The sequence below is a fragment of the Zeus faber genome (genome assembly GCF_960531495.2).
Source record: "Zeus faber genome assembly, chromosome: 21".
Lineage (NCBI taxonomy): Eukaryota > Metazoa > Chordata > Actinopteri > Zeiformes > Zeidae > Zeus > Zeus faber.
In genome coordinates this window covers 18,527,444-18,551,750 of record NC_137208.1, presented here as the reverse complement: position 1 = coordinate 18,551,750, position 24,307 = coordinate 18,527,444, and the positions used below count along the sequence as shown (strand labels likewise).

Below are 24,307 nucleotides of genomic sequence, written 5' to 3'. Positions count from 1 at the left end.
CGGCTTACGACCAGTAATGAACTTTTTATTACTACAGCATTCCATGCGTAAGAAGCCATGCAGACCCTCACAGCGAATCTTCCTCTTTCGTACACAGACACACCTATATCACACACGTTGTCATCGCAGCCATAACTGACATGGTGACTGACTGAGTGATTGGTTAATTACAGAGATGGCTGAGGGTTCAGCTCCAAACAGAACCAAGGAAAACAGGGCGAATGACGTAAGCCCATCAGTATCTCAAACATGCGCTTAAAAAAAAAAAGGGTTTAGTGTAATTTCACAGGAATTTCTAACCCAGAGCCCAGCCCTCACACTGTAGGAAGTCAGATTTATTCCAAATTTCAGGCTGGAACTTGTCAAATGTTTAAGTAACCGTTGAATTCCTCGAGACAGAAAAAGCGAGCGAGATCTCTTGAGTGTTTGAGCCCGGAGAGAAAGAGTTGTCCAGACAGTGAGCCGACACCACCCAGATAAGACAGTCGCTTCACGTTCTCAGCTCGTAGAATAAGCGAAGATATTCAAATTGCAAGAGATTCCAGATTCTTTATTCGTCACATGCAGTCACGAGTAAGTGCAATGACACAATGACGGGCAAACTCCAAGTGCTGTAATATTAAATCAAGAAAAATATGTACAACAAGAAGAAAAAATATAAGAAAAAAAAAAGTGTAAAAGCAAAATAGTACAACGGAGTATGTATGTTCTGTTTTTAAAGGACAATATTATAGGGGGTATTATCAACAGATAATATAATAATGTGCAATGATGCAAGTGCTAAAAAGTCGTACTTTTGAATGAAATCAATATTTCTGCCATTTAAAATTCAATTGAAATGCATTTCACCGGACAGTACTATAAGATTCAAGATTCAAGATTTTTATTCGTCACTTACATATACATACTTTCATACATATATGAAGTGAAATGTAATGCAACGCACCCGGTGATAACACACAATATGTCAGAGGAAAAAATTCTAATAGCCCAACTAACTGACCCCTGAAACGTAATACAGTAAGTCGAATACTTATAGAATAAAATAAAAATATATAGAATAAAATAAAATACAACAAAAATAGAATGAAATAAAATGGAATAGATAGAGGGGATATGCTCATGTATATGGAATAGGCAATTATGTATATACAGATATGTGCATTAAAGTGGCATGTGAATAAAGTGAGGTAGTGTTTGGGATAATACAGCACAGTATACAACAGTACGGCGCTGCAATACGGTAACACCGAACAACCCTGAACAGTGACACAGTATGCGGTACAGTACGCTTACATACAGTACAGTAAGGCGGTGGAGCCTACGTGTGTGGCTCAGTGAGGACCCCTGGTGAGGTCAGCATCGACACTTCTAATATACAGTGTCTCGATCCGATGAAACATAAATTATACATAGGAAATGTCAAACCACACCAAATTCATTCTGAATTCACATGTATATCCGTCCATTTCGATCATGCATAGCCAAGCAAACTGAGGACTCTAATGTGTGCAATGGCTGAACGGTGCCGCGAGGTGGCAGTGCGAGAGTTTATGAGACACATAATGCCTAGGTCCGGGGGGGGGGGGTCGGGGTCAAAGTTGAAAGTGACGTACGTCCGGTTCGGCGGCAAAGCGTGTTGCCCGTGCGAGTGAATACGTCGTTGTGTCGATACGGCAGCCGACGTCCAAAGTGTTGCCACCGCCGCGCACAGCCTCCAGACGCAATGGTGAGGAAACGTCCGCGCCGCTCCCGTCGACGGCGCGGCGTCCGAACGGGGTTTTCCCCAGCGTCAGGTCGGCGCAAGCCGTGCGCGCTGTAGCCGCACGGCTAACGCTAACCGCTAGCCGCCCGTTCGCGTGTTCAACGTGAACGGAGCGCAACTAGGGCGGAGGCGAATAAGGCTGCACTACCACCCGATCGCAATTGTTTGACTTGGAATAATCAGTGTTGTGCATTTTTGTAGAATGAGTAAATCCAGCCGTTTGTATGGTTTTATTATTATTATTATGAATCATACTATCAATCCCTCCCTCTCACACTGTTAACGACGAAACACTAATGCCATTAATGTAGATTCATAATACTATTTATTATTGGTTCTGTCTGAATTGATGGGAACATCTGAGCCAATTATAGAAATTCTCTAATACATAACGTATATTTCCATCAGGTAAACTATCCGCCTGCCCAAATATCTATGGTCAGTGTCCATTGCCGGCAAGTGGCTCTTCCTCATAATGTAGATGGTTGCGATTACACTATTATAGGCTTGTGCTGTGATGGGGATATAAGATTAAAAGGCGACCAAACTGTTAATCACATAAATTCATCATAACTGTAATGATCCTGTTATTTTACATTAAAAAAAACAACCTGTTATAGTTTGTTGTTTATCAAATGGTATTACATACAGTTAAAAGTTTCAACTTTTTCCATATATTGCCGCTTTATTTTTTTTTTATTCCATTGCCTCACTATTGTTTTTGCCCAAATATGATTTAATGCAAGCTGTTGCTGACCTCTTGTATGTTAAGATTGTGTAATACGTGTTTTTTGTCTTTTTCTTTTGTACAGAGTTTACCGCTTAATCCGAAGCCGTTCCTCAACGGCCTAACGGGGAAGCCGGTGATGGTGAAGCTGAAGTGGGGGATGGAGTACAAAGGCTTTCTGGTGTCCGTCGACGGTTATATGAACATGCAGGTGAGAGGAGACGGCAGGCGTTGGTCAAATGTTGTGTGTGTGTGTGTGTGTGTGTGTGTGTGTGTGTGTGTGTGTGTGTGTGTGTGTGTGTGTGTGTGTGTGTGGAAATGATTCACCTGTCGTGGCAGCTATTTAAAAATGTTTAAACTTGTGTTTCTAAAAGTTGGCCAACACAGAGGAGTACGTGGATGGAGCCTTGGCAGGACATCTTGGTGAAGTGCTTATCAGGTACAATAAGTGAGACAGACGATCTGCTCTAGGGTAGATGTGATACATCAAAGTTGTGGCTCTGTTCGCCCTATAGGTGTTTATTGTTTATTTTATTTGTCATGTGCGCTCGAAAATACAAAGTACGTTAAAATGCAATGAAGTTCAAGTGGCCGGGGTCTCAGCAGGTATATGGCAACACAATAAAAATACCTTGAGGTGCTTGAATTTTGTTCTCAGGAATTGAAGTACAGGAATACTTTGAAAATAGCCCCTTTTGTGTGCTTGAAAAGGAAAAAAAATAAGATAATTAAAAATGTGATATTCCCCCCGGTTTTGTTATTCAAATTACTGAATAAACTACGTAATAAATGTTATCTTTTATGACATAGATGATGTCAGTGAAATAGATAGTAGATGACAGTGAGATTAATAAATAAAATAGATATGCTAATATAATTAATAGACAGTGAGACTACTATTATATTTTATCTATAAAGATCACATTGAAAGTTGATTGCTTTGTGTGAAGTCCTTGAAAATGAAAAATCGTGCTTTAAAAGAAGTACTCATAAGTCCTTGATTTTCATTTAATGCCAGAATGAACCCGGTTTTAACAATATTACATTACAAGCCCGTGTCAAGCTATTCCCACTTAAATTTGACCAGTTACTCCTAGAGACTCGGCCCAGAGGTCAAGCATGGACGAATTATATCGACCCCATTGCTCAGCCTCTTGCAGTAGTCATTTAATTTAGATGTGTGTATATATATATATATATATATATATATATATATATATATATATATATATATATATATATATATATATATATATATGGATTCTTTACTTCCCGCAGGTGTAACAACGTGCTGTATATCCGAGGTGTAGAAGAGGAGGAGGAAGATGGAGAGATGAGAGAATGATGGAGCGAAGGCGGCGTCTGAAGAGTGTGCCCGTACCTCTAAGTTGAATATTCCCTTTTACCCTTTTACCCTTTCTGTGTGTTTTCACCATGTGAAACAAATGGGCGTTTAGATATTGGTTATTTGTTATGTTATGAAAGTTTTTGGACAAAGGTGATTTTTTTTTTTTTCTTAATTTTTTTTCTTAATTTTTTTTTTACTGTATGCGAGACCAATGTTATCAAATTGTGATAAACAATAAAGTTGGATATACGACTCTTTCTTAAATCCGTTGTGGAGTCATAATTATGACTGTTGCATATATTTTAAAATATTTTTGTATTGCAGGGTTCTTCTAGGGTTGAAGTGCTTAAATTTGCTCAGAAATGACTGGAATACCTTGGAAATTACCCCTTTTGTGCTGAAGTGTTTGAAAAGTCCTTAAACAAAAACCCTGCAATCATTGAAAACCTGTGATATTTCCCGTTTTCGTTATTCAAATTGTATTCTAAGAAGCATGTTCCAGAATTACGTTGCCGAGAGATGATGCCAGGGAAATTTAATCAAGCACGGTTGGAAATACACTTACTGTATAGAAGTAGTTGACAATTAGATTAATATATACAATATAATAGTAGTAGTAGTAGTAGTAGTAATAATAAAAATAGCTCCAGGCAGCAATGCCCGGGGTCCAGTTTAGTTGTGTTGGGTGTTACCAGTTTGCCGGGTTCACAGAAACAAGTCTCAGAGTTTACTTTGAACGCAATATGTCGTCTCCTGGTTGCTCGTCTTGCGGCGCAACAACTACGTGGTCTATACAGCTCAACCCCTGTCTTAAAAACAACCGTCCATTTTTGCCTGTAAACCAGAACTTGTCATTGTTATATCTCACCGTGTTGTCTGTGGAAATACAGCCGCACTCAGTGACGGGTGCCTGGGGCTGTGTCAGGCACGAGTGGACGCGTTGACAAATTTTTAACTTTTTATTGTCTTTTTTTATTAATCCTGCAAAGTAATGTGGACCACGGATTTAAAATATCAATCCAGCAGATCTACTGGGTCGCTGTAAGAGGCTATATAAATATACACGTAAAACAATAGTTTGATAATGTCGAAACACCACAGTGACCGAGTCCACGCTGCACACTGGACGGACATTCTCAATCGGAATCTGCACATTTATAGTAAATAATATGATGTCATCATGAAACGTCTTACTGTAAATCTCATCTCCTTCATTTTAGAATGAGATGTGAGACGTGTCAGTTTACAAAGAGCAACTGAATATTTCGGGTCAAAGTTGTTCGGTTTCTCACCAATTTCTGCTCTGTATGTGGATCAATTTGGATAAAATTTGAGCAAGATCCTCGTGACATAGCCGTTTAAACAACACCTCAAACGCGTTCATAGGTTCTGCCAAAGTACGTCTTCCAGATAGCGTTAGTCCTTTAATTCAGAGAATTTTTGCCTGAACGATAACAATAGGCTTCCAGCTCTACAGGCTGGAACCCTAAATGTAGCTGCAGGCAGCAATACACAGGGTCCAGTTTAGTCATTTTAGGTACGTATCACAGGTTTCCGAGGTTCCCGAATCTGCGCTCGGTGATTATATTCAGGGAAGTTTATACCGCTCCTATTTCAGATTCTTTCTTTAATTGCTCACCCTTCGCGGGGATGGGGGGAATGCGAGTTCCAGTTCAAATTGGCGTTTTAGGAAGACCCGTCCCGTCAGCTCCAGGGGGCCTCATCGCCGCTGCGTCCTGCCCGGCCAGAGAGCGGCTTCAGGAGAAAGAGCAGAGGAAGCACCGGCGCTCCTGCGGTACGATTGAAAGTGACGTATTTACGAAAGTCACCGCATTTACGTAATTTTATCGGTGACTTCTTAAAACTGGATCAGACCTTCAATAGTGTTATGATTCAAAAAACGTTGCCGTATTTCTGGGACAATTGACAATTTCATGGGTTCTATTTTTCCGACGCATTCCTGGTACATGGACACATCACCCATTCCTACAGTCGAGTGGATTCCACTCAACGTTTATGGATGAATGTTTTTTGTATTTTTTTCATTATTCTGGCAAAGTTCGGACCAAGGAAGTAAAATATCAGTTGAACAGATCCACAGACATCTACCAGGTAGGAAGGTACATAAACACACACACACACACACACACACACACGCCTAGTTTATAATGTCTAACCACTACAGAGCGATGGAGTCTACACCGCAGACTACACAAATAAAAATTCTCCTTCTTCTTAAATGTATAATCTGAATCAGAACCTGCTCATTTATAGCACATATTAGGATGAGGTCATAAAGCGTCTTATTGTAAAACTCGTTTCGTTTGCTTATGGTGATGCACAACCGTCCGGCTACTGTGGATTGCTACAGATGAAAGTTGAACCACGAGATGTTTGCGACGTCCCAGTTCTAACGAGATCTCAACCGTGTCCGTAGCTTCTTCGGTCGTTCTGTTCCACATAGTTTTAGTTCAAAATATTGTTGAACAATAACAATAGGGGATCCAGCCCCGCGGGCTGGACCCCTAATAATAATAATAATAATAATAATAATAATAATAACAACAACAATATATATACTGTACTAATATAAATAATAGACAATGAGACATTTTAATTAATAAAGCTAACATTGAAAATTATTATTTTTTGTTCGGCCTGAAGCCCTTTGAAACTGAAAAAAATGTGCTTTAAAAAAAGTACTTGAAAGACCTTGAATTTCATTATTTAATACCAGAATGAACCCCGGTCTTGGCATGTCCTTATGAAATATTTCTCTTCCAGTTATACGGTTGAAATAACTCGCCCACGGGGGGGGGGGACAACCAAGCAGAGTGGTCGATTCAGATACAACTCAATTGGAATCGGCCCTCCTCTCTTGAACTTTGAACTCCCCTGGTCAAATATTTGCTTATCCCCAAACCGCTAGGACCACTGTAGTGAGGGTAACACGATTATTTGTGAGGCAAAACGTAAACTAAATAGCGTCATTCTCTACGTTTCTTACCAAAATGCCAAACAACTACAAACTGCTGGTGAAAAATGCCAAACAAGTGGTTTTGATCTGCAGCGGCAGAGAGAAGTGCCTGAGAAAGGACGAGCTGCAGGATCTCTGTGTCCTGGAGGGCGGCAGCGTGGTCATCGGAAGGTGAGCTTTGTGTGTTGCAGTTTGAATATTGGTTATACTTTGGGGTTGTGATCCTATCATACATTTTTGCAATGAACGACAGGGTGTGCGTTTTCACTGGAAGATAAATCCTGTGCGTTTAGGCTTTAAATGAATAAGTTGTGTCTCTGCCAAGTGACGGGCTGATCAAAGCCGTGGGGCCTGCCGACGCCATCGCGGCCCGATATCCGGAGGAGTCTTTCGATAAAGTCATTGATGCGACCGGGATGTGTGTTATACCTGGTGAGTAGCACGGCGTCTGAATATTCCATCCAAGTCACCGACTGAAAGCTACAGGGCTGTGGACAAAAAGGTATTTTCCTTACTGATCACCTCTATTATTTGTCACACCGGATGGTTGCAGATCTTGAGGCAAATTGTAATATTAGACCAAGGCAACCCGAGTAAACACACAACACATTCTTTGAAATTAATATTTCATTCATTTTTCGAAGGAGAGGTTGTGGCACCTTGAGCAGGGGTAACTGCAAACCTCCAACGCTTTTAGCCCACTGTTCTTTGTTGAGCACATTTTCCATGACATTTTGCCATAAAGATCCGAATGTGACAAATATTCTAATAATAGAGGCATTCAGGAAGGTGGTAGATTTCAGTGGCAGCATCTGAATCCCATTCTCCGTTCCAGGGTTGGTTGACGCACACACCCACCCAGTGTGGGCAGGCGACAGGGTGCATGAATTTGCCATGAAGGTAAATATCTGTCTCCTGGACCTTTTGGGTAGTTGCTCGTTCCGAGCGGAGAATAAAATATTGCTTCCGTAGCTGGCGGGCGCCACTTACATGGACGTTCACCGGGCCGGCGGCGGGATCCACTTCACGGTGGAGCACACGAGGGCGACGGCGGCGTCCGACCTGCTGACCTCCCTGAAGGGCCGCCTGGGCAGGATGCAGCGGGCGGGAACCACCCTGGTGGAGTGCAAGAGCGGCTACGGCCTGGAGCTGGACACGGAGCTCAAGATGCTGGAGGTGATCGAGGAAGCGAGACGCGCCCTGCCCATCGGCATCTCTGCAACCTACTGCGGGGCCCACGCCGTGCCCAGGTAAGTCTAAAGTCTACGTAGCATGTTAAATTACCTTCAAAAGAAGACAAATACCTTCAGATCCTCTTTGTTGGGTAGATTCCACTAAACAGCATATAGAGCAGCCCATGGCGACACAAATACGTTGAATGACGGTTTCTTTCAAAAGTGCCAGCTAAATATCAAATATTGGAATTCCTTTTTTTAAACACAAAATAATCTCATGGATTACCACTTTAAAATGAGACACCCTTCTGGTTTAACAGACTGTTTGGATGTTTTTTTTTTACATGTCCCAATTTGATTGTTTATCTGGCTGATTTATGCTGTTGGGGGGGGGGGGGATTGTTCAAAAAAATATCATCTGCAATGAGTAATGTTATTCTTACGTTTCGTTTATTCGTATGTTTTGTCTATGGGAGTGCTCTTTGGAGAGAATCTTGGGCAAAATAACAGGTTTAGACGGCTTTGCTATTCATTCCATCCCCGTCTAGACAAAAGGGCCCAAGTGGAGTTTTCCGGGACCTCCGGCACAAAGACACAGTCGACGGGGTTTCAGACACACAGTTTATTGGGTTGTCCGCCGGACACCCCGGATGGTTCTGCTGCCAGTCCGGAGAGGGCTGCTGCTGTGTCCCATCCCCGTGCTGGAGAGTCCCTGTTCAGGTGCCAGTGTGGCATTTCGCCCTACCACACGCTACACATGGGGAGTCCCCCATGTGTTGGGGACCTCCGGCACAGACATGTCATGACAAGGGCTCCTATCCTGAGGGTGTGTGGGGATGGGGTTTTTACCTGGTGCTCATTAGACCAACCAAAGAGCAACAGGTATGCAGCCACTCTGATCCTGGGCCCAACCTACCTAGGCCCCGGACAGGTGTGGCTGCTCAAACCACACCATCACCACACCACAGTAACTTTAAGGCCAGCGATTAAAAAAAAAAAAAGGATAACATGACCCTCTCTCTTTCTCGGTTATTCAGGGGAAAGACTGTTGCAGAGGCCACGGAGGACATACTGCAGGTTCAGTTGCCCAAACTGAGGGACCTCAGGTCCGTGGGCGCCCTGAGAGTGGACAACATAGACGTGTTCTGCGAGCTGGGAGTGTTCGACCTCAGCTCCACGCGCTCCATCCTGCAGGCCGGCAAAGACATGGGCCTCAACATTAATTTCCACGGAGATGAGCTCCACCCAATGAACTCTGCACAGGTATTGGTTACAAAAAAGCACCAAAGAAAGCAAAAGCTGTTTATTGTTGTTAGGTTTGTTGTACATTGCCATTTCTCTATTGCTTTTGTTCATTTTTTAGCTTTATTGCACATTGCCACATTTTTCTATTTTCATTTAAAATTTAAAATTTTATAAAATTGAATAATTAAAGAAAATAATTCAAATTGTTTTTTCTTATCACTTTTTACTTTTATTATTATTATTATTATTATTATTATTATTATTATTATTATTATTGTCACTTTTTATAGTTTTCGTGTGATCTGCTGTAACACCTCAATTTCCCTAACCTAATCTGGGAATGAATAAAGTATCTAAAATTAAAATAATAATAATATTAATCGAAAATAAAAACACAATAAGGCAGACAACAGGCTTCCATTTGTATGGCAGAAAAGCTCGCAAAAGACAAAAGCTAGGGATTTTGCCGACTTATTGCGTGTGTGTTTTTGTTTCAACGCCAGTTGGGCGCGGAGCTTGGAGCCCTGGCCATCAGTCACCTTGAGGAGGTCACGGATGAGGGCATCGCTGCCATGGCAACAGCAAACACCGCCGCCGTCCTGCTACCGACCACAGCGTACATTCTTAGGTACAGAGTTTCAGTTATCCGGTAATTACCGGTTTTTGACCGGGAAAATCTGTTGAAGTGCGACATATTTAAATCTCTCCGGTCATAACGTTTGGTGAAAATAATTCCCTCTTAGCACGATTTGAATTTGTGCTGGGCGATAAAACAATTACGATAATTACCACCATATTATTTCCCTCTATGTCAAAATAAAATAGACTTGCCATTTCGATAAAATATTCCACAAATCTGTTCATTTCCACGTTCGGCAAGTTGCAACGGAAAGCATATCAATTTGGACGATCTAAAACTGACCTTTCACCTCTTACCAATCACGTTTGTCGATATCGAAATAAGCACCGCCCCCCTCCCTTGTGGACAGGTTGTGCTTGTAAACAGCACAACACAAACAGCACAGTATCCAGAACTCTGAGGAGAGGAGATGATGTGTCGTTGACCACAGGGACACAAACATCTATAGTTTGGTGTTTTTTTGGATATTGAAGTTCCAGCTCAAAGCAGACGGTAAATATCCATTGTGTAAAATATGTCGACGAGACATAACACTGCAAACGTTATTATTTATTTAGACCTACTTGCCATATTTATTTCGTTTTTTAATTTTATCAAAATTTTATTGGAGTGAAATGTTCATTAAAGCATCTGCTTATGAATTCATTCTGTATACATGCTATATACAGTAGCCTGCTTATCAATTGTTTTTAAGCTCAATAAACGCAGATAATATTTGACCGGAATCTCTCCCATTTGTCCGGGAGACTTAAATCTTCCAAGGACATGTGGACCGGCACCCATTTTTTCTCACGTAAACGCTGCTTAGGTATGGCAGCACAGACAGACAGGCAGACAGACAGACGGACAGACAGACTGACACGCCCCCTCTATAGACAGGAGTTATGTAATGATTCCAGGCTGTGTCTAGGCTCCCCCAGCCCCGGGCCAGGGACATGTTGGAAGCTGGGGTGATTGTGGCCCTCGGCAGCGACTTCAACCCCAACGCTTACTGCTGCTCCATGGTGAGTTCATGGGGGGGGGCTTCATTATCGTGATGATCAAAAGGCACATCACAGTATCCGGTGATCAAATCAAATCAAAATACATGTCAGAGAATCGAAAGGGTTCATCTTAAAGCAATGGTTCTCACCTCAGGATCCAGATTTTTCCCTCACACCCCAAAGGATTTGGACCGATTCTAATTGATTTCACGAGATGATACTTCATTCAATATGCTTTAATTATACACAAAATTATAATTACATAGACATCTTATATTTACATGGACAATGTCGACATATACTCCACTAGAAATGGACCCGCGACTCAGTTTCACGCTGCGCCCAGCTAGTTGAGAACCGCTGATCTGAAGTATATCAGTACGAAAAACAAAACGAAGTGTACTGTGATAACACATATTGAACAGGAATATGATAGAAAAAATTTCCCAGCCCTTATGCGAGTTTTCAAGGAAAGGGTCGGTTTGATGAGGATGCACAGTGATAAATGCAGGACCTTGTTTTTTGTTTGTCTTTTCCCGGGTTTTATCTCCATTATTGCGTCCTCCTCTATTCCAGCCAGTGGTGATGCACCTGGCCTGCGTGAACTTGAGGATGTCCATGCCCGAGGCTTTGGCCGCGGCCACCATCAACGCAGCCTACGCCCTGGGACGGTCCCACACGCACGGCTCCCTGGAGGTCCGCAAACATGGAGACCTGGTAGTCCTCAACGCTCCACGGTAAATAAGCCCAAAACCCCCAAACGAACAGATTTATGCGATTGGACGTCATTTTGAGACGGTTTCTCCTCCGATGCGTTAAGCCCCCCGAGGAAGGAAGTGCGAGGGCCCAAGTTACATTCAGCGAGCATGACATCACATACAACTGTCAGAGCAGCAGACATTTATATTCAAAACTGTAATTACACTTTTTAAATTGCTTGAGGCAATGTCGACCAAAAGGCTGCATGGTCCGTGCTGTCGGGTGAACCCAAGTGCAGGACACACGGAGACTCAGGCGGGAATGCCAAAACAAAGGTATTTTTACGAAGTTTTGCGTGAAGTCCTTGTAAATGGAAAAGTTGTGCCTGTAAAAGTACTTGAAAGTCCTTGAATTTCGTTTTGCAATGATCCCTGTTGTGATACATGTCTGTAGTGGCTATATACTGATAGATAAACCAAGTTGCCTATTAATATTATGTGCAGAAGCAAGTCTTTTATTTAAAGGATAAATGCTAATCAATCTTTACAATTTCAAAATAAAATTAGACTGGTCGATCATATGGTTTATTTATTACATACATTTAATGTCTAATTCAGACCCATGGAGGTGAATTTCATTCAATGCAGATCTAGAAGTAAGTCCTGGTGACTGTAACTACCTGAAACTGGATACTTATCAGTCAACATGATCTCAAATTGGAATGTTAAAAGTATTTGAGCTGTATCATATGTATGCATAAGATATCAAACGCACAGAATTATCTTGACAGGCTGTTTAATGCAGCGGGTGATACCAATACCGAGGCATCGCCGCTCTCACGCCTTTCAAAACTCACTCTGGCACGTGGCGTAAGAACGCATTTTCACCCATTATCCACATGGGTAAAAGAACGCCGGCTGCTGCCGGGGAAATGCTTCCGCTCGAGGAGATAAGAGCTGCGACGCCTTACTCATTGGCATTCCAGTCGTTCTTTATTTGACCAATGAAGGCCAGAGAAACGGCGGCAAATTTAGTCAACTGACGACTCTGACAATATTTCAAAGTTCTTCCATTCCCCATGAGAAGGCATGCCAGCCCAGACACCACTCCGATCAAGGAGTGTGGAAATAAACTTGAGGAGTTATGAAGTTATTATCGCAATCGTTGCTGGCGGTGAGACCCCCTTTCTTGATGCTAATTTATGCATTGACGTTGTTCCTCCCCAGGAACACGAAAATCATCGCTGATTATTAATACTGAAAATTTAACACTAATATCCTGGTGACTAGTCAGGTTAAATTAAATTAAAATTTGAATGTGCATTAAACGGGATTCAGGGGCACAGAACAATACAACCAGTGCATGTACAGCATGTTTAGGTCAGAACCGGATTATTTGTGATTATTATTTGATTTCACTGCAGATGGGAACACCTCATCTACCAGTTGGGAGGACACCAGGAGCTCATCCGTTACGTCGTCGTCAAAGGCGACGTCGTCTACGACAACGACAAAACCATGGACTTCTAGCCAGAAGGAAAATGTGTTATTATTTTTGAATGAATGTTAGAGGAAAGACACACTTGTAGCGTTGGGACTTTTGTGATGAAAAGTTTGGCTCTTTTTAGAGATTGGGCTCTTTACGTGAATGGAGTTCTCACTTTATTTTAGTCCATGCCTACAACACGACAGACCAAATGTACGTATATTGTCTGGATTCATTACACGAGATAAATAAACCAGGTCAATAAGCAAAAGCAATAAATAACTTGTTACACGGCGTTACAGGGATTCTCATCAGTACAACACCTAGTCTGATCAATTACATTATTATACCGTTCAATGCGGATATTATGAAATGTTGTAATGATGTTGTATAAAATTATCTGTAATTGCTGCTATAAAATAAAGTCCTCCATATCTAGTCCTCAAAATGACATATCGAACACAATACCCAAAATGGGTTTTAGACAGTCACAGGTTGTGACGGCAACGTCTGAACCCCCACTCCACCAGGTCGCCTCCACGCTCAGCCCTGGTGTCCAAGCATGGTTTGTCAGGGATGTATAAATATTAAAATGCATGGGTTTAAATTTCGTTCTATCAGGAAATAAAAGTAGGGTACTGGTTTTGCTTTTACTCTGAATGGTCTATTAAATTCAAGGATTGCTGAAAACAGGGATAAAGGGTCACACCCTCAGTATGAATTTCATTCATAACAATTTAACTGGATCTAAATATCATCGTTTGCGCGCCTGTGTACCCATCAGCCAGTGCGGTAAACATTTCCATGGTAACAGCGAGCTCCACCAATCAGAGACGTTGCTGTTACACCGAGGATAATGGGCAGTGCAGTCATCATCACATCGCAAATAAAACATTCTTTTCTTAAAACAAGGTTGATATCATATGGCTTCTACAGGAGTAAAAACAAATTATTATATACATTGCGTAATATTTTATGCAATTATTTATAAAAGTCTGAAACCCTAACCCTAGCCAACTACGAAAACTACAATTTTGGGCCATTTTGTTATGCATCTTGATGCACTGGTCTCACGGATAAGGTAGTTATATTATTATAAACCTGATTCAGAATTTTGGCGGTTTCTAGTACAAATTTGGATTTGTTTCTTGCTTTAGAGAGTAGCCAGGCTGCTAGCGGTAGTGTTAGCCATGTTGCTAACGCTATCAACCAGAAACAAATAAATGATCCCTTGTCAGTTTCATAATCTAAACAAAGAGCACGTTTTCTCGCAGTGCAATACTTTAGCCATGCTCCGATGAAAACGCAAAGCGAGCTGGTTGTCTTAATAATACAACGGTAGCACTTGGAAAACGCTAGGAGGGGGAAGTTGACAAGTTGTTGTTGAACCTTCAAAAAGGTTTCATGCTTCTCGCACCACTGACAGGCAGACGGAGAAAGTGCCCATAAAAATGTACAACATAAATAAATAAACAAGAAGGGGGTAAAAAAACCCAAAACATTTTCCTAATTATCTTCAAAAAGCAGTCGCAATTGACATATGATGGACTTGACAGGATAGAATCTGTACGACCTTGAACAACATGTCCTTAATTATATACTGAATTGTCGATTATGAGGTCAAATTAAGTGTTTCAAATGTTTTCTATTCAAATAAATTGATTCGTATTTTACATGTAGGAGTATTAACAGGACCCTAATTAAAAGAGTTTGAACACTCTCTGCCCAGTATGGAGATCCCATCAGCGGCTCTTGGTTGGGGTGTCATGGCCTCTGTTTGGGGGCTCCCGGCTCTTTTCCTTCCACATTAGAGTCTCAGTTCAGCCTGTGACTCACTCTTGTCCCATTGTCTTCTTCTAACTGATTGAAGAGCGTTGGAATGGTTCAGTTAGTCAGTTCATTTAGCTTTGCTCACTGTAAAGAGCTCCCTCTCATAGTTTTTGTTTAGTACCCATGCTTGCATTCGGTGAGAGGTGGTGGGGGGCCTTGCCTGGTCCTGCCTGGGGCCTCCGAATGACCAAGACCGCCCCTGCAAGGCAAAGACACCCTGCAGGGGACGAATCACAAAACCATATGATGGATAGCAGTTGGTTAAAGGGGACATCTTATACTCAGTTTGAACAAGTAAATATATGGTCTTTGTCTTAAGTTTTTTTTGCTGAAAATACCACTCACCATTATGCGTTCTGGCCATTCTAACATGCCTTTAAACCATAGTGTTCCAAAACACGCTGTTTGTGTGTGTAGCGTTAAATGCAAATGAGCTGCCGAGCCCCTAGTTCTGTCAGCCAATGGGTGTTGAGCTGTACTCCGGATTCCGATGTATTCCCTGTTGACTGTCGCTGATTTCACCTTATCAGTATCCAAAACCTGTTTCTGAACAAATTCGAGGCGAGAAATAAGCAATCCAGTTGCTGAGTCGTCACTCATATTCGATTACAAGGCCTAATTTAAGAGGTTGTTCCAACTTCCACAGCGGTGTTTGCAGCAGCGTGGAACTTGGGGCTTTTTTTTTGTCACGGACAGTTGGTATTAATTCCTCTTTTCTTTTAAAAAGATTTGTGCTGGTCTCTGCAGCCAACAACAGAGCACTTCCCATGGTTAGCTCTTAGCTTCAGTGCTAGCGGGTCGGTGGCACTCCAGCCATGGGTGAAGTTACTCAGATGGAGGGCGGTTCTAATTCTAATGTGTCTCACTGCTACGTAGTACTGAGACACAAAGCTGAACGGCTCGTTTCAGGACATGTCTTCTGAAGTAGACGGCTCACAAAAAAAACAAAAAAAAACAAAAACAAAACTGGCTGAGTTGTTTTATTTCAGTTTGTGTGTTCGTAGGCCCATCAGAGACCCAAATGTATGTGCACACTAGCACAGAGAAAGTGAGATTTGCATAATAGGTCCCCTTTAAACATTGTGTGATTTTACCACTAGAGAGGGCACTAGTCTATCATACCATGGTGGAATGAAACAGAGTTGAGATTTAATCAAAGTGAGTATTCCCTTGTAAAAGTATAAATTAAAAAGGCTTTGACCAAAGGGTATTTCATCTCCAGTTTACTTTGTTTTAGAATAATTCCCATTTGCAATTTTACACCACAACACAAAATGTGCCCTTTCTGTTCTGCTTGAAACAACCTTGCTCTCTGCCTCAGTCCGTCAATAAAGCGTAGGACAGTTGGACATGTCAGTGTCAATAAGTAAAGGAAACCACAAGTGTTCATCGTCATCATTGTGTAGAAGTGCGTAGCGCGTTTTCCCCCCATCACAAAGCGTTGTTTGATCAGCATTCCTCAATGTTAGGAACGAAAGACCAAATATCTGTCCAATCGGTGGATTATCAAGATAAAGGAATTATCTCAGAGTTTACCCTTGTACTTTTATTGAACGCACACACCCTTGTACAAAATGCTTTACACCTTTATCTTCCCTCGCAAACTTGAGGTAATTTCCCCATGGGCAGCATTCATCAATACTTAACTAAAAAACTGTTGAAGAAAAAAAAAACAACTAAAAAACGCTGGTTATATGGCAATAATACTGCTCACTAATAATCATTATAACAAACAACAAATAAACAACAAACAAACAAAATACTACTTTGAATTCTATTCACAACATTACATATGTGTGCAGAGATGGGAAATTCCAGATAAGAGAGGCAGGGTGCAGCATGCAATATTAGTGGCTTATTCACTCTAAACACTGAGGCGAGGATAATGTCAAAGCAACAAGAGAAATGTTGGGGTTGTAACATTAGAAATGAGGACCGTCAAGCTTCATACTTCTTCCCTGCTCTGTGGATCTGCTGGTAAAGAGTCATGGAGAAAGCCATACCAAGAAGCTGGGGAAGAAGAAAAAAACAAAGAGAAAAACGAAAAGTAAATGGAGAGAAATCGCAACAAATCTACTTCTTGTACAAAATGAACCTATGTCCAGGATGGGATGGCGGATATAAGATGAAGGAGCAGCTTACTTGTATGACCAAGACGCACATGGCAATCGTCCCCAGCAAGTGCTTGTTGTCGTCCAGCCACTCCTCCACTTTTTCATAGCAACCCTGGAGAAGACACGGGTACATCCGGGTTGTTCTCATTAACGTCACAGGTTTTAAAGGCGTGAGCGTGCGTACCAAACAATTAGCTGCGGAACCTGAACAATTGCTTAATTATTATTATAAGCATTGCTGGTAAACAGTTGTGAAGGCTGAAGGAACTTACACCCATCGGCCACAACATTAAAACCACTGACAGGTGAAGTGAATTACGGTTCTCACATTGTTCCAGTGGCACCTGTCAAGGGGTGGTGATACATTAGGCAGCACGTGAACAGTCAGTTCTTGAGGTTGATGTGTTGAAAGCAGGAAAAATGGGCAAGCGTAAGGATCTGAGCCACTTTAACAAGGGCCAAATTGTGATAGCCAGACGAATGGGTCAGAGCATCTTCAAAACGACAGGTCTTGTGGGGTGTTCCTGGTATGCAAGTGGTCAGTACCTACCAAACATGGTCTAAGGAAGGACAACTGACGGCGACGGGGTCATGCATGGCCATGGCCTCATTGTCGCCGTGGGGGAGAAGTCTAGCCCGTCTGGTCTCATCTCACTGAAGAGTTACTGTATCACAAATTACTGAAAAAGTTAATGTTGCTATGATAGAAAGGTGTCACACAGTGTATCAAAGCTTGCTGTGTATGGGGCTGCGTAGCTACAGACTGGTCAGAGTGCCCATGCTGACCACTGTCCACCGCCAAAAGCACCTACAATGGGCACGTGAACATCAGAACTGGACCATGGAGCAATGGAAGAAGGTGCCTGGTCTGATGAATCACGTTTTCTTCTACATCATGTGGATGGCCGGGGTTAGGGTCCGATCCAATCGAGCATCTGTGGGATGTGCTGGAACAACAAGTCTGATCCATGGAGGCTCCACCTCGCAACTTCCAGGACTTAAAGGATCGGCTGCTAACGTCTTGGTGCCAGAAACCACAGGACACCTTCAGAGGTCTTGGGTAGTCCATGCCTCCACGGGTCAGAGCTGTTTTGGCAGCACGAGTGGGAACTACACAATATTAGTGGTTATTAGTGGTGGTTTTAATGGTGTGGCTGATCGGTGTAAATTCAGAACTTACATCACGCGTAAAAACAAGTGCGGTTACATTAATGACCAAAAACAAAGTTACATTTCCCTTTACAATTGACCTTGTGGCAGTGATGAGACCGATCATTTTGTAACCGGCGAACAAATATTTTAAATGACTCAGGAGTCACTCTGGCAGAAGCATCCTCCGTTTATAAAATAATAACAACATAGATAGATAGATAGATAGATAGATAGATAGATAGATAGATAGATAGATAGATAGATAGATAGATAGATAGATAGATAGATAGATAGATAGATAGATAGATAGATAGATAGAGAGTGAGGGTTCATTCTCGCATTACAAAATTAAATTCAAGGATTATTTTAAAGCACTATATCTATACACTGTATCTAGTATTAATCTTGTTGTCGTCCACTATTATTAGTGTGTGTATTTCCACTCACGCTGGATTTAGTTTAGATTTCCCTGGCATGCTCTATGTGATCCCTGGCATCATCTATGTTGTAAAAATAATTCTGGAAAAATGTTATCCGGATACGAATAAAATAACAAAACCAGGGGGAATACCACAGGATTTCAATGATCGCTAATTTTCTTTCAAGGACTTCAAATCACTTCGGCACAAAAGGGGCTATTTGCAAGGTATGCCTTCTGGGAACTTCAAGCACTTCAAGGACCTGGTAGGAACCCTGTATAGGAGCATGCATTTAAGGATAATAAATATACGACAGCCGTAACACTGCCAGTTCACCTTCAAAGTTGTCTTTCTCACACACTCTTACCCGTGTCCAGAAGGTGTTGGAGGCATTGCGTCCACAGCCCTGGTAAACCTCCTGGCAGCAGTGGTCCGGGACCACCTTCTCCTGCAGGGCGCTGTGCCAGTCGACATAGTTCACCACCCCACAACACCGCCACTGGGAAAGAGAGCGAGAGTCCAGTACTTCAATTATTAACCGAGACCTGTAAATTGCTGTGCTGAGAATCACACAGTGTCTGGTGCGTTTCACTACAGACTACTGCAAAAATAGTGATAAAATATAATAGAATAAAAAGCGAGGGATAATAAATAAAATTAATTGTCAAATATTAACAAATAGCCTAAAATAAACAAAAATAAACAAAATGCAACACTATGCACAGAATTAATTATTGTTATGGGTATATAGGGTATACATTATAAATATATACTGTATATATAATATATATGAATTATAACTAAGTACAAACTAGCTTATTACAGTATGTACAGTAATACCAGTGTTATTACATGAATAGTGTTGCACAAGTTGTGTCAGTGAGTGAGTGATAAGATGGTACTTTATTGATCCCCCATAGGGAAGATTCTAGTATATAACCATGACCAACAACAATATACAGACTGCAAGCATGACCAACTATTTTGTTTTGGTCACCTGAATTTCCCCTCTGGCTGAATTAAGCATTAGCGTAGCTTTAGCATCGGCACCATCTACTTTTCAGAGACATGAAAAGGAATCTTGTGCAGCCAATTCTGCCGTGACATGATGATGCTAGTAGCAGGTACTCTGTTTCTTTGAGTGTGTGTGTGTGTGTGTGTGGTACCTCTGTCTGGATGGTGTTCCAGGCGTTTCTCAGGCCAATGTTGTTCTCCGTGTTGTAGAGCACCAGCCCTTCTTTCAGGTCCCGCCGGGCATTAGCACTCACCTGCACAGGACGAGAGGCAGAAGTGAGGTACACCGAGTTGTAGAGTTTTTATTTATTTATTTAACCAGTGTAGGGTTAGGACACAATAACCCCACATACACATACCACGTCGGTGTAGACAAAGAAGAGGATGAGGAGAATCAGTTCTGCCAGGAGGATGATCAACAGAACGATGAAGAACTGCAAAAATAAAAAATTAAAAGATAAAATTAAATTAGTATGATTAAAAAGACACCGGGTGCAGAGAAAAAGTGTGACTATACAGTATACGCACACTTAAAAGCAGACACTTGTTCTCCTTGATGGCACCCAGGCAACCCAGGAAGCCCGTCACCATGATGATGGTGCCGAGGGTGATGATGAGGTTGGCGGCGGACAGCGAGGGAAAGGGGGGCGACAGGGTGGCAAAGCTGCCCTGGGACACCGACAGCCAAACCCCCACGCCAAGCAGTCCGCACCCACCCAGCTGAAACACGACAAGAAACTTTGCTGAGGATTTAATCACAAACCTATGCGACGGATAGTCGCCGATTGAACAGTATGTGCAGTTTTTGACCACTAGAGGGAGCACTAGTCTATCAAACCGTGGTGTAATTTAACAACTAATCCATTCCGATTTCACCAAAGTGAAGTATTTCCTTACCCAGAACAGAAGGTTGAAGAGGAACAGCATGTATTTGACACAGCAAATACACCCGCGAGCCATGACTCAATGAGGAGGCACTGTAAAGAATTCAATTCATGTAAGTCAATACATAAAACATTGCTTTGAATATATTCAATTCAATACAACTTTATCAATCCACAAGGGCAATTCGATTTTGGGCGTAAGTAAAAACAGACAGGAAACTGACATATTCACAGACAGACAATTACAAGCAAAGGAGCTGTTTTGGACTGATGGTGTAACTGCATAAAAAAATAAAAATAAAAAAAGTCATAATAAAATAAAGATAAAAACAAATAAATAAGGAATAGTCCCCATGGCAGATACGCATTTAAGTATTTAATGTGCCAAGCTCCAGATAGAGCGCAGAATTGTCCTTCAGTTCCTTGTTCACCAGGCAGATGATTTCCGGAACGAAGGATGCTGGTGCCGGTTGGTAGAGCACTTGAGGAGGCACAGGCGGCGCCCGAGAGGGAGCATGTAGAACTGGGAGTGAAGGACATGGGTACCATGCCCCATGATGTCATAGGCCCTTGCCCTGATTCTGCTGCTCATAGAATGAGGCTTGGCTTCGGAGGGGCACTCCGGTGATTTTGGAACAGGTGTTCACTATGGTTTGGAGACGGTTTCTAGTTTTTGATAGTGAGGGATGGGAATCAGCAGATGACGGAGAAGCACAGCATACTCTCGATGAAGGAACAGTAGAAGGTTCGTAGGATTGGTGTTTGGACACTGAATAAATATGTTTCCTGAGGGAAGTATTGACCTTGGTGTGATTATTTGGTGATGGCTATATCTGGTACTGAGATATTTATACGGGTCCACAACATCCACCTCCTGGCTGTGTATGACCACCGGGTCTGTCCAAGGGGGCTTCCTCCTGAAATCAATCACCATCTCCTTGGTCTTGGCGACGTGCAACTTCAGCAGTGCATTGCCACACCACTGCATGAATACATGGCGGGCGGGGCCATGTTCCTGTTCGGACCCTGAGAGGATTTGAAGGACGACTGTGTCCTCTGCGAATTTGGTCAGGTGACGGTTGGGATGGAAGCTCTTCGTCGTTAGTGTAAAGAATGAACAGGAGTGGGCATAGGACGCACCCTTGTGGTGAGCCTGTGCCGGTGTACAGTGTGTCTGATGAACCATTATTAAGAGAGGTCTGTCTGTTGGTCTGTCTTGTCTCCTGGTCTGGGTTGAACTGACTGTTCAGTTTCTGGGTGAGGATGACAGGCTGCGTGGTGTTAAAAGCAGAAGAAAAACCCACAAATAGCAGCCCGGCAAAGAGCCTGCCGAGATTATAGGCATCGGCCGATGCCTATACGACGAGGCCGATAAACACAATGTCTGCAGACTCGTGTTGTCAAAAATATCAATTTTGCTATGCATCTCGATTCTGAATATTTGAAACTGTTTCAATACTCATTTTCCGCACTATCGATATACGGATAGCAGCTGCTTCCTAGCTCTCTCTTCTGTCTGACAGCGAGTCACACACACACACACACACACACACACACACACACACACACACACACACACACACACACACACACACACACACACACACACACACACACACACACACACACACACACACACACACACACCTCCTCTCACTCACTCACTCACTCAGTCTGTCGGTCTTCCCTAGTCCATGTGTCCCCGTGGCGGTCTTCCTGTGTTTTTATTTTAGATCTATTTATTTTGTTTCCTACTTGTATGAACCAAACATTTTGAAAACTACTGAGTTAATGGACTGTCCTGTTCAAACAAAAAGCCTGTGTGTCCCAAGCCGCGTCACACTGTCTCCCCGTTGCTATGGGACTTAATTTAGTAAAAACTGGATGTTTTTGTGTAAATACTTTACTTGTAAATAATAAATCCTGCACTTCTGTGACAGGGAGACTCAATTTCCTGACCAGACTTTAATATGATGCAGTCTACTATTATATATATTTTTTTATTGTTTAAAAAAAAAAAAAAATGTTTTTTACGTTGGTTTTTTAAGACTAGTTTTTGGATTACCTGTGGACATTTATTTAGTTGATACATTTTTTATTAAAAATAAGTGCACCGCAGAGACAATGCAGACAATAACATGAGTGTTAAATGTTGATTTTAAGTTCAGCTATTTTGTCTCATTTGTTATTGTTATAAAATTATTGTATATATATCAAATGCAAAAAACCCATTATATATCAGCCATTGGCCGCCTGGGAATCTAATTATCGGCATCGCCCATTAAAAAACACACATCGGTCGACCGCGATCATCCACCCCCCTTCTAGTACGGTTACCAAACTAGAGGAGGTGTAGGACAGCACCAGTACTAGATATGATGTGGGACTTGATCAGCTTCTCTAAGACCTTCATGACCAGAGATGTGAGAGCAATGGGCATATGGTCGTCGAGGGAGCAAGTCTGATGAGGTTTTCCATTTCAGCGGGACCACCCCTTGATCCAGGGAGGGCTGATATAGCTGCAGGGGGACCCTGAGCTGCTCAGCCCAGTGCTTCAGGATGCTGTCACAGATGCCATATATATATATATATATATATATATATATATATATATATATATATATATATATATATATATATATATATATATACACACACACACACACACGGCCGTGTGTGTGTGTGTGTGTGTGTGTGTGTGCGCACAACTTATTAAAAGGACATCATAAAGTTTTTACAATCAATGTTAATAGTCACTTAGATGTGTGCAACCAATTTAAAAGAATCAACATGTCATAATAGTGTATAAATAAAACATTAACCTCAGTTTTATACTTACTGAATAAAATAAGTAATGAAATATTAATGAAAAACATAAAATAATTCCACCAAATGTATTGTAAATTAATAAAAGGCTTACCAGTGCAAAAATCTGAAGAATCCGGACGGTCAAGCAGGGTGGTACCTTAATCACTAAAATGTGGAACAAAAAAAATTAGTTTTATTTGATCGTTGGAAACATAGCAGCAAATAAACGGTTTGGTAAAAGTTAAAAACGCATATAAAGATGCCATTTAATTATCGCGAGAATAAGGAATTAAACACTGATTTATAGTGCAAAAAAAAAAGGCAAGGCATACAAGGCATTCCCTAAAAATACAACAAAGGTTTTATGAGTTGTATTTTACTATTCCACCGTGTTTCCGATCAAGGACGACAAAAAAAATAAAAATAAATCCGTGGTTTGTTAAAATCTGAAAACACTCCAGTTCGAAACGCCATTTAATTATCGCGATAATAGGGGATTTTATACATTTTACACCGTGCATCATCGCGATATCGACTTCTGCGTTAAAAAAACAAACAAAACAAAAACAAAACAAAACAAACCTTAAAGATTCCAAAAGACGTCCATTACTGTACATCAACATTATCGGAATTATGGGAATAAAGCATCATCATGTTGTGAAATCATGGTTCCAAAAAGTTACTCCCCAAAAACATATATGCATGGCAATGTGCCGTCCCGGAGGGATGTTGTTCACGTTATTTTCCCAAATAAAAGCGACCAGGGCACTGTTGCTCCCACCGTGAGCGTTGCATCTCCGTGACATTCTTTCTTACCGTGGGCTTATGAGCTCCAGCTCCCTGTTGCCGTAAATCCCAACTTTCTTACCTCGGAGAGCTGCACATGCCGATGGACTCCAGCCTTCTCCACATCCGCGCCAGGGGCCGAAGACGCCGCGGCCGTACGAAGCGCAACTCCTCGGCTAACTTTGAACTCCCGTTGTCCGCGATGGCGGAGCTGCTTTCCGTTTCCCTGGAAGAGGCGGAAACTGGAGTGCGGCGG

The 24,307-nt window shown here is 41.9% G+C and overlaps 3 protein-coding genes across 3 annotated transcripts; 2 read left to right on the top strand and 1 right to left on the bottom strand.

Moving 5' to 3' along the window:
- Nucleotides 1-1,613: 1,613 nt before the first annotated feature.
- snrpf (small nuclear ribonucleoprotein polypeptide F) lies at nucleotides 1,614-4,104 on the top strand. Its single transcript, XM_080022575.1, has 4 exons — nucleotides 1,614-1,729; nucleotides 2,578-2,703; nucleotides 2,867-2,931; nucleotides 3,771-4,104. The coding sequence occupies exons 1-4, from the start codon at nucleotides 1,727-1,729 to the stop codon at nucleotides 3,835-3,837; spliced, it is 261 nt and encodes an 86-aa protein (XP_079878701.1). The 5' UTR covers nucleotides 1,614-1,726; the 3' UTR covers nucleotides 3,838-4,104.
- A 2,747-nt stretch (nucleotides 4,105-6,851) lies between these two features.
- On the top strand, nucleotides 6,852-13,088 carry amdhd1 (amidohydrolase domain containing 1; the record flags this gene model as incomplete). Its single annotated transcript, XM_080022570.1, has 9 exons — nucleotides 6,852-6,988; nucleotides 7,143-7,249; nucleotides 7,653-7,717; nucleotides 7,790-8,067; nucleotides 9,030-9,255; nucleotides 9,741-9,865; nucleotides 10,788-10,881; nucleotides 11,437-11,597; nucleotides 12,983-13,088. 9 exons carry the CDS (start codon nucleotides 6,852-6,854, stop codon nucleotides 13,086-13,088), a joined length of 1,299 nt encoding a protein of 432 aa, XP_079878696.1.
- Nucleotides 13,089-16,082: 2,994 nt separating this feature from the next.
- On the bottom strand, nucleotides 16,083-24,272 carry LOC307246612 (tetraspanin-9). The gene is made up of 9 exons (XM_080022594.1): nucleotides 24,134-24,272; nucleotides 23,378-23,430; nucleotides 20,471-20,550; nucleotides 20,102-20,293; nucleotides 19,933-20,007; nucleotides 19,726-19,827; nucleotides 18,927-19,058; nucleotides 17,017-17,100; nucleotides 16,083-16,884 (listed from the first exon to the last, which is right to left on the bottom strand). The coding sequence occupies exons 3-9, from the start codon at nucleotides 20,531-20,533 to the stop codon at nucleotides 16,813-16,815; spliced, it is 720 nt and encodes a 239-aa protein (XP_079878720.1). The 5' UTR covers nucleotides 20,534-20,550; nucleotides 23,378-23,430; nucleotides 24,134-24,272; the 3' UTR covers nucleotides 16,083-16,812.
- Between the last annotated feature and the right edge of the window lie 35 nt (nucleotides 24,273-24,307).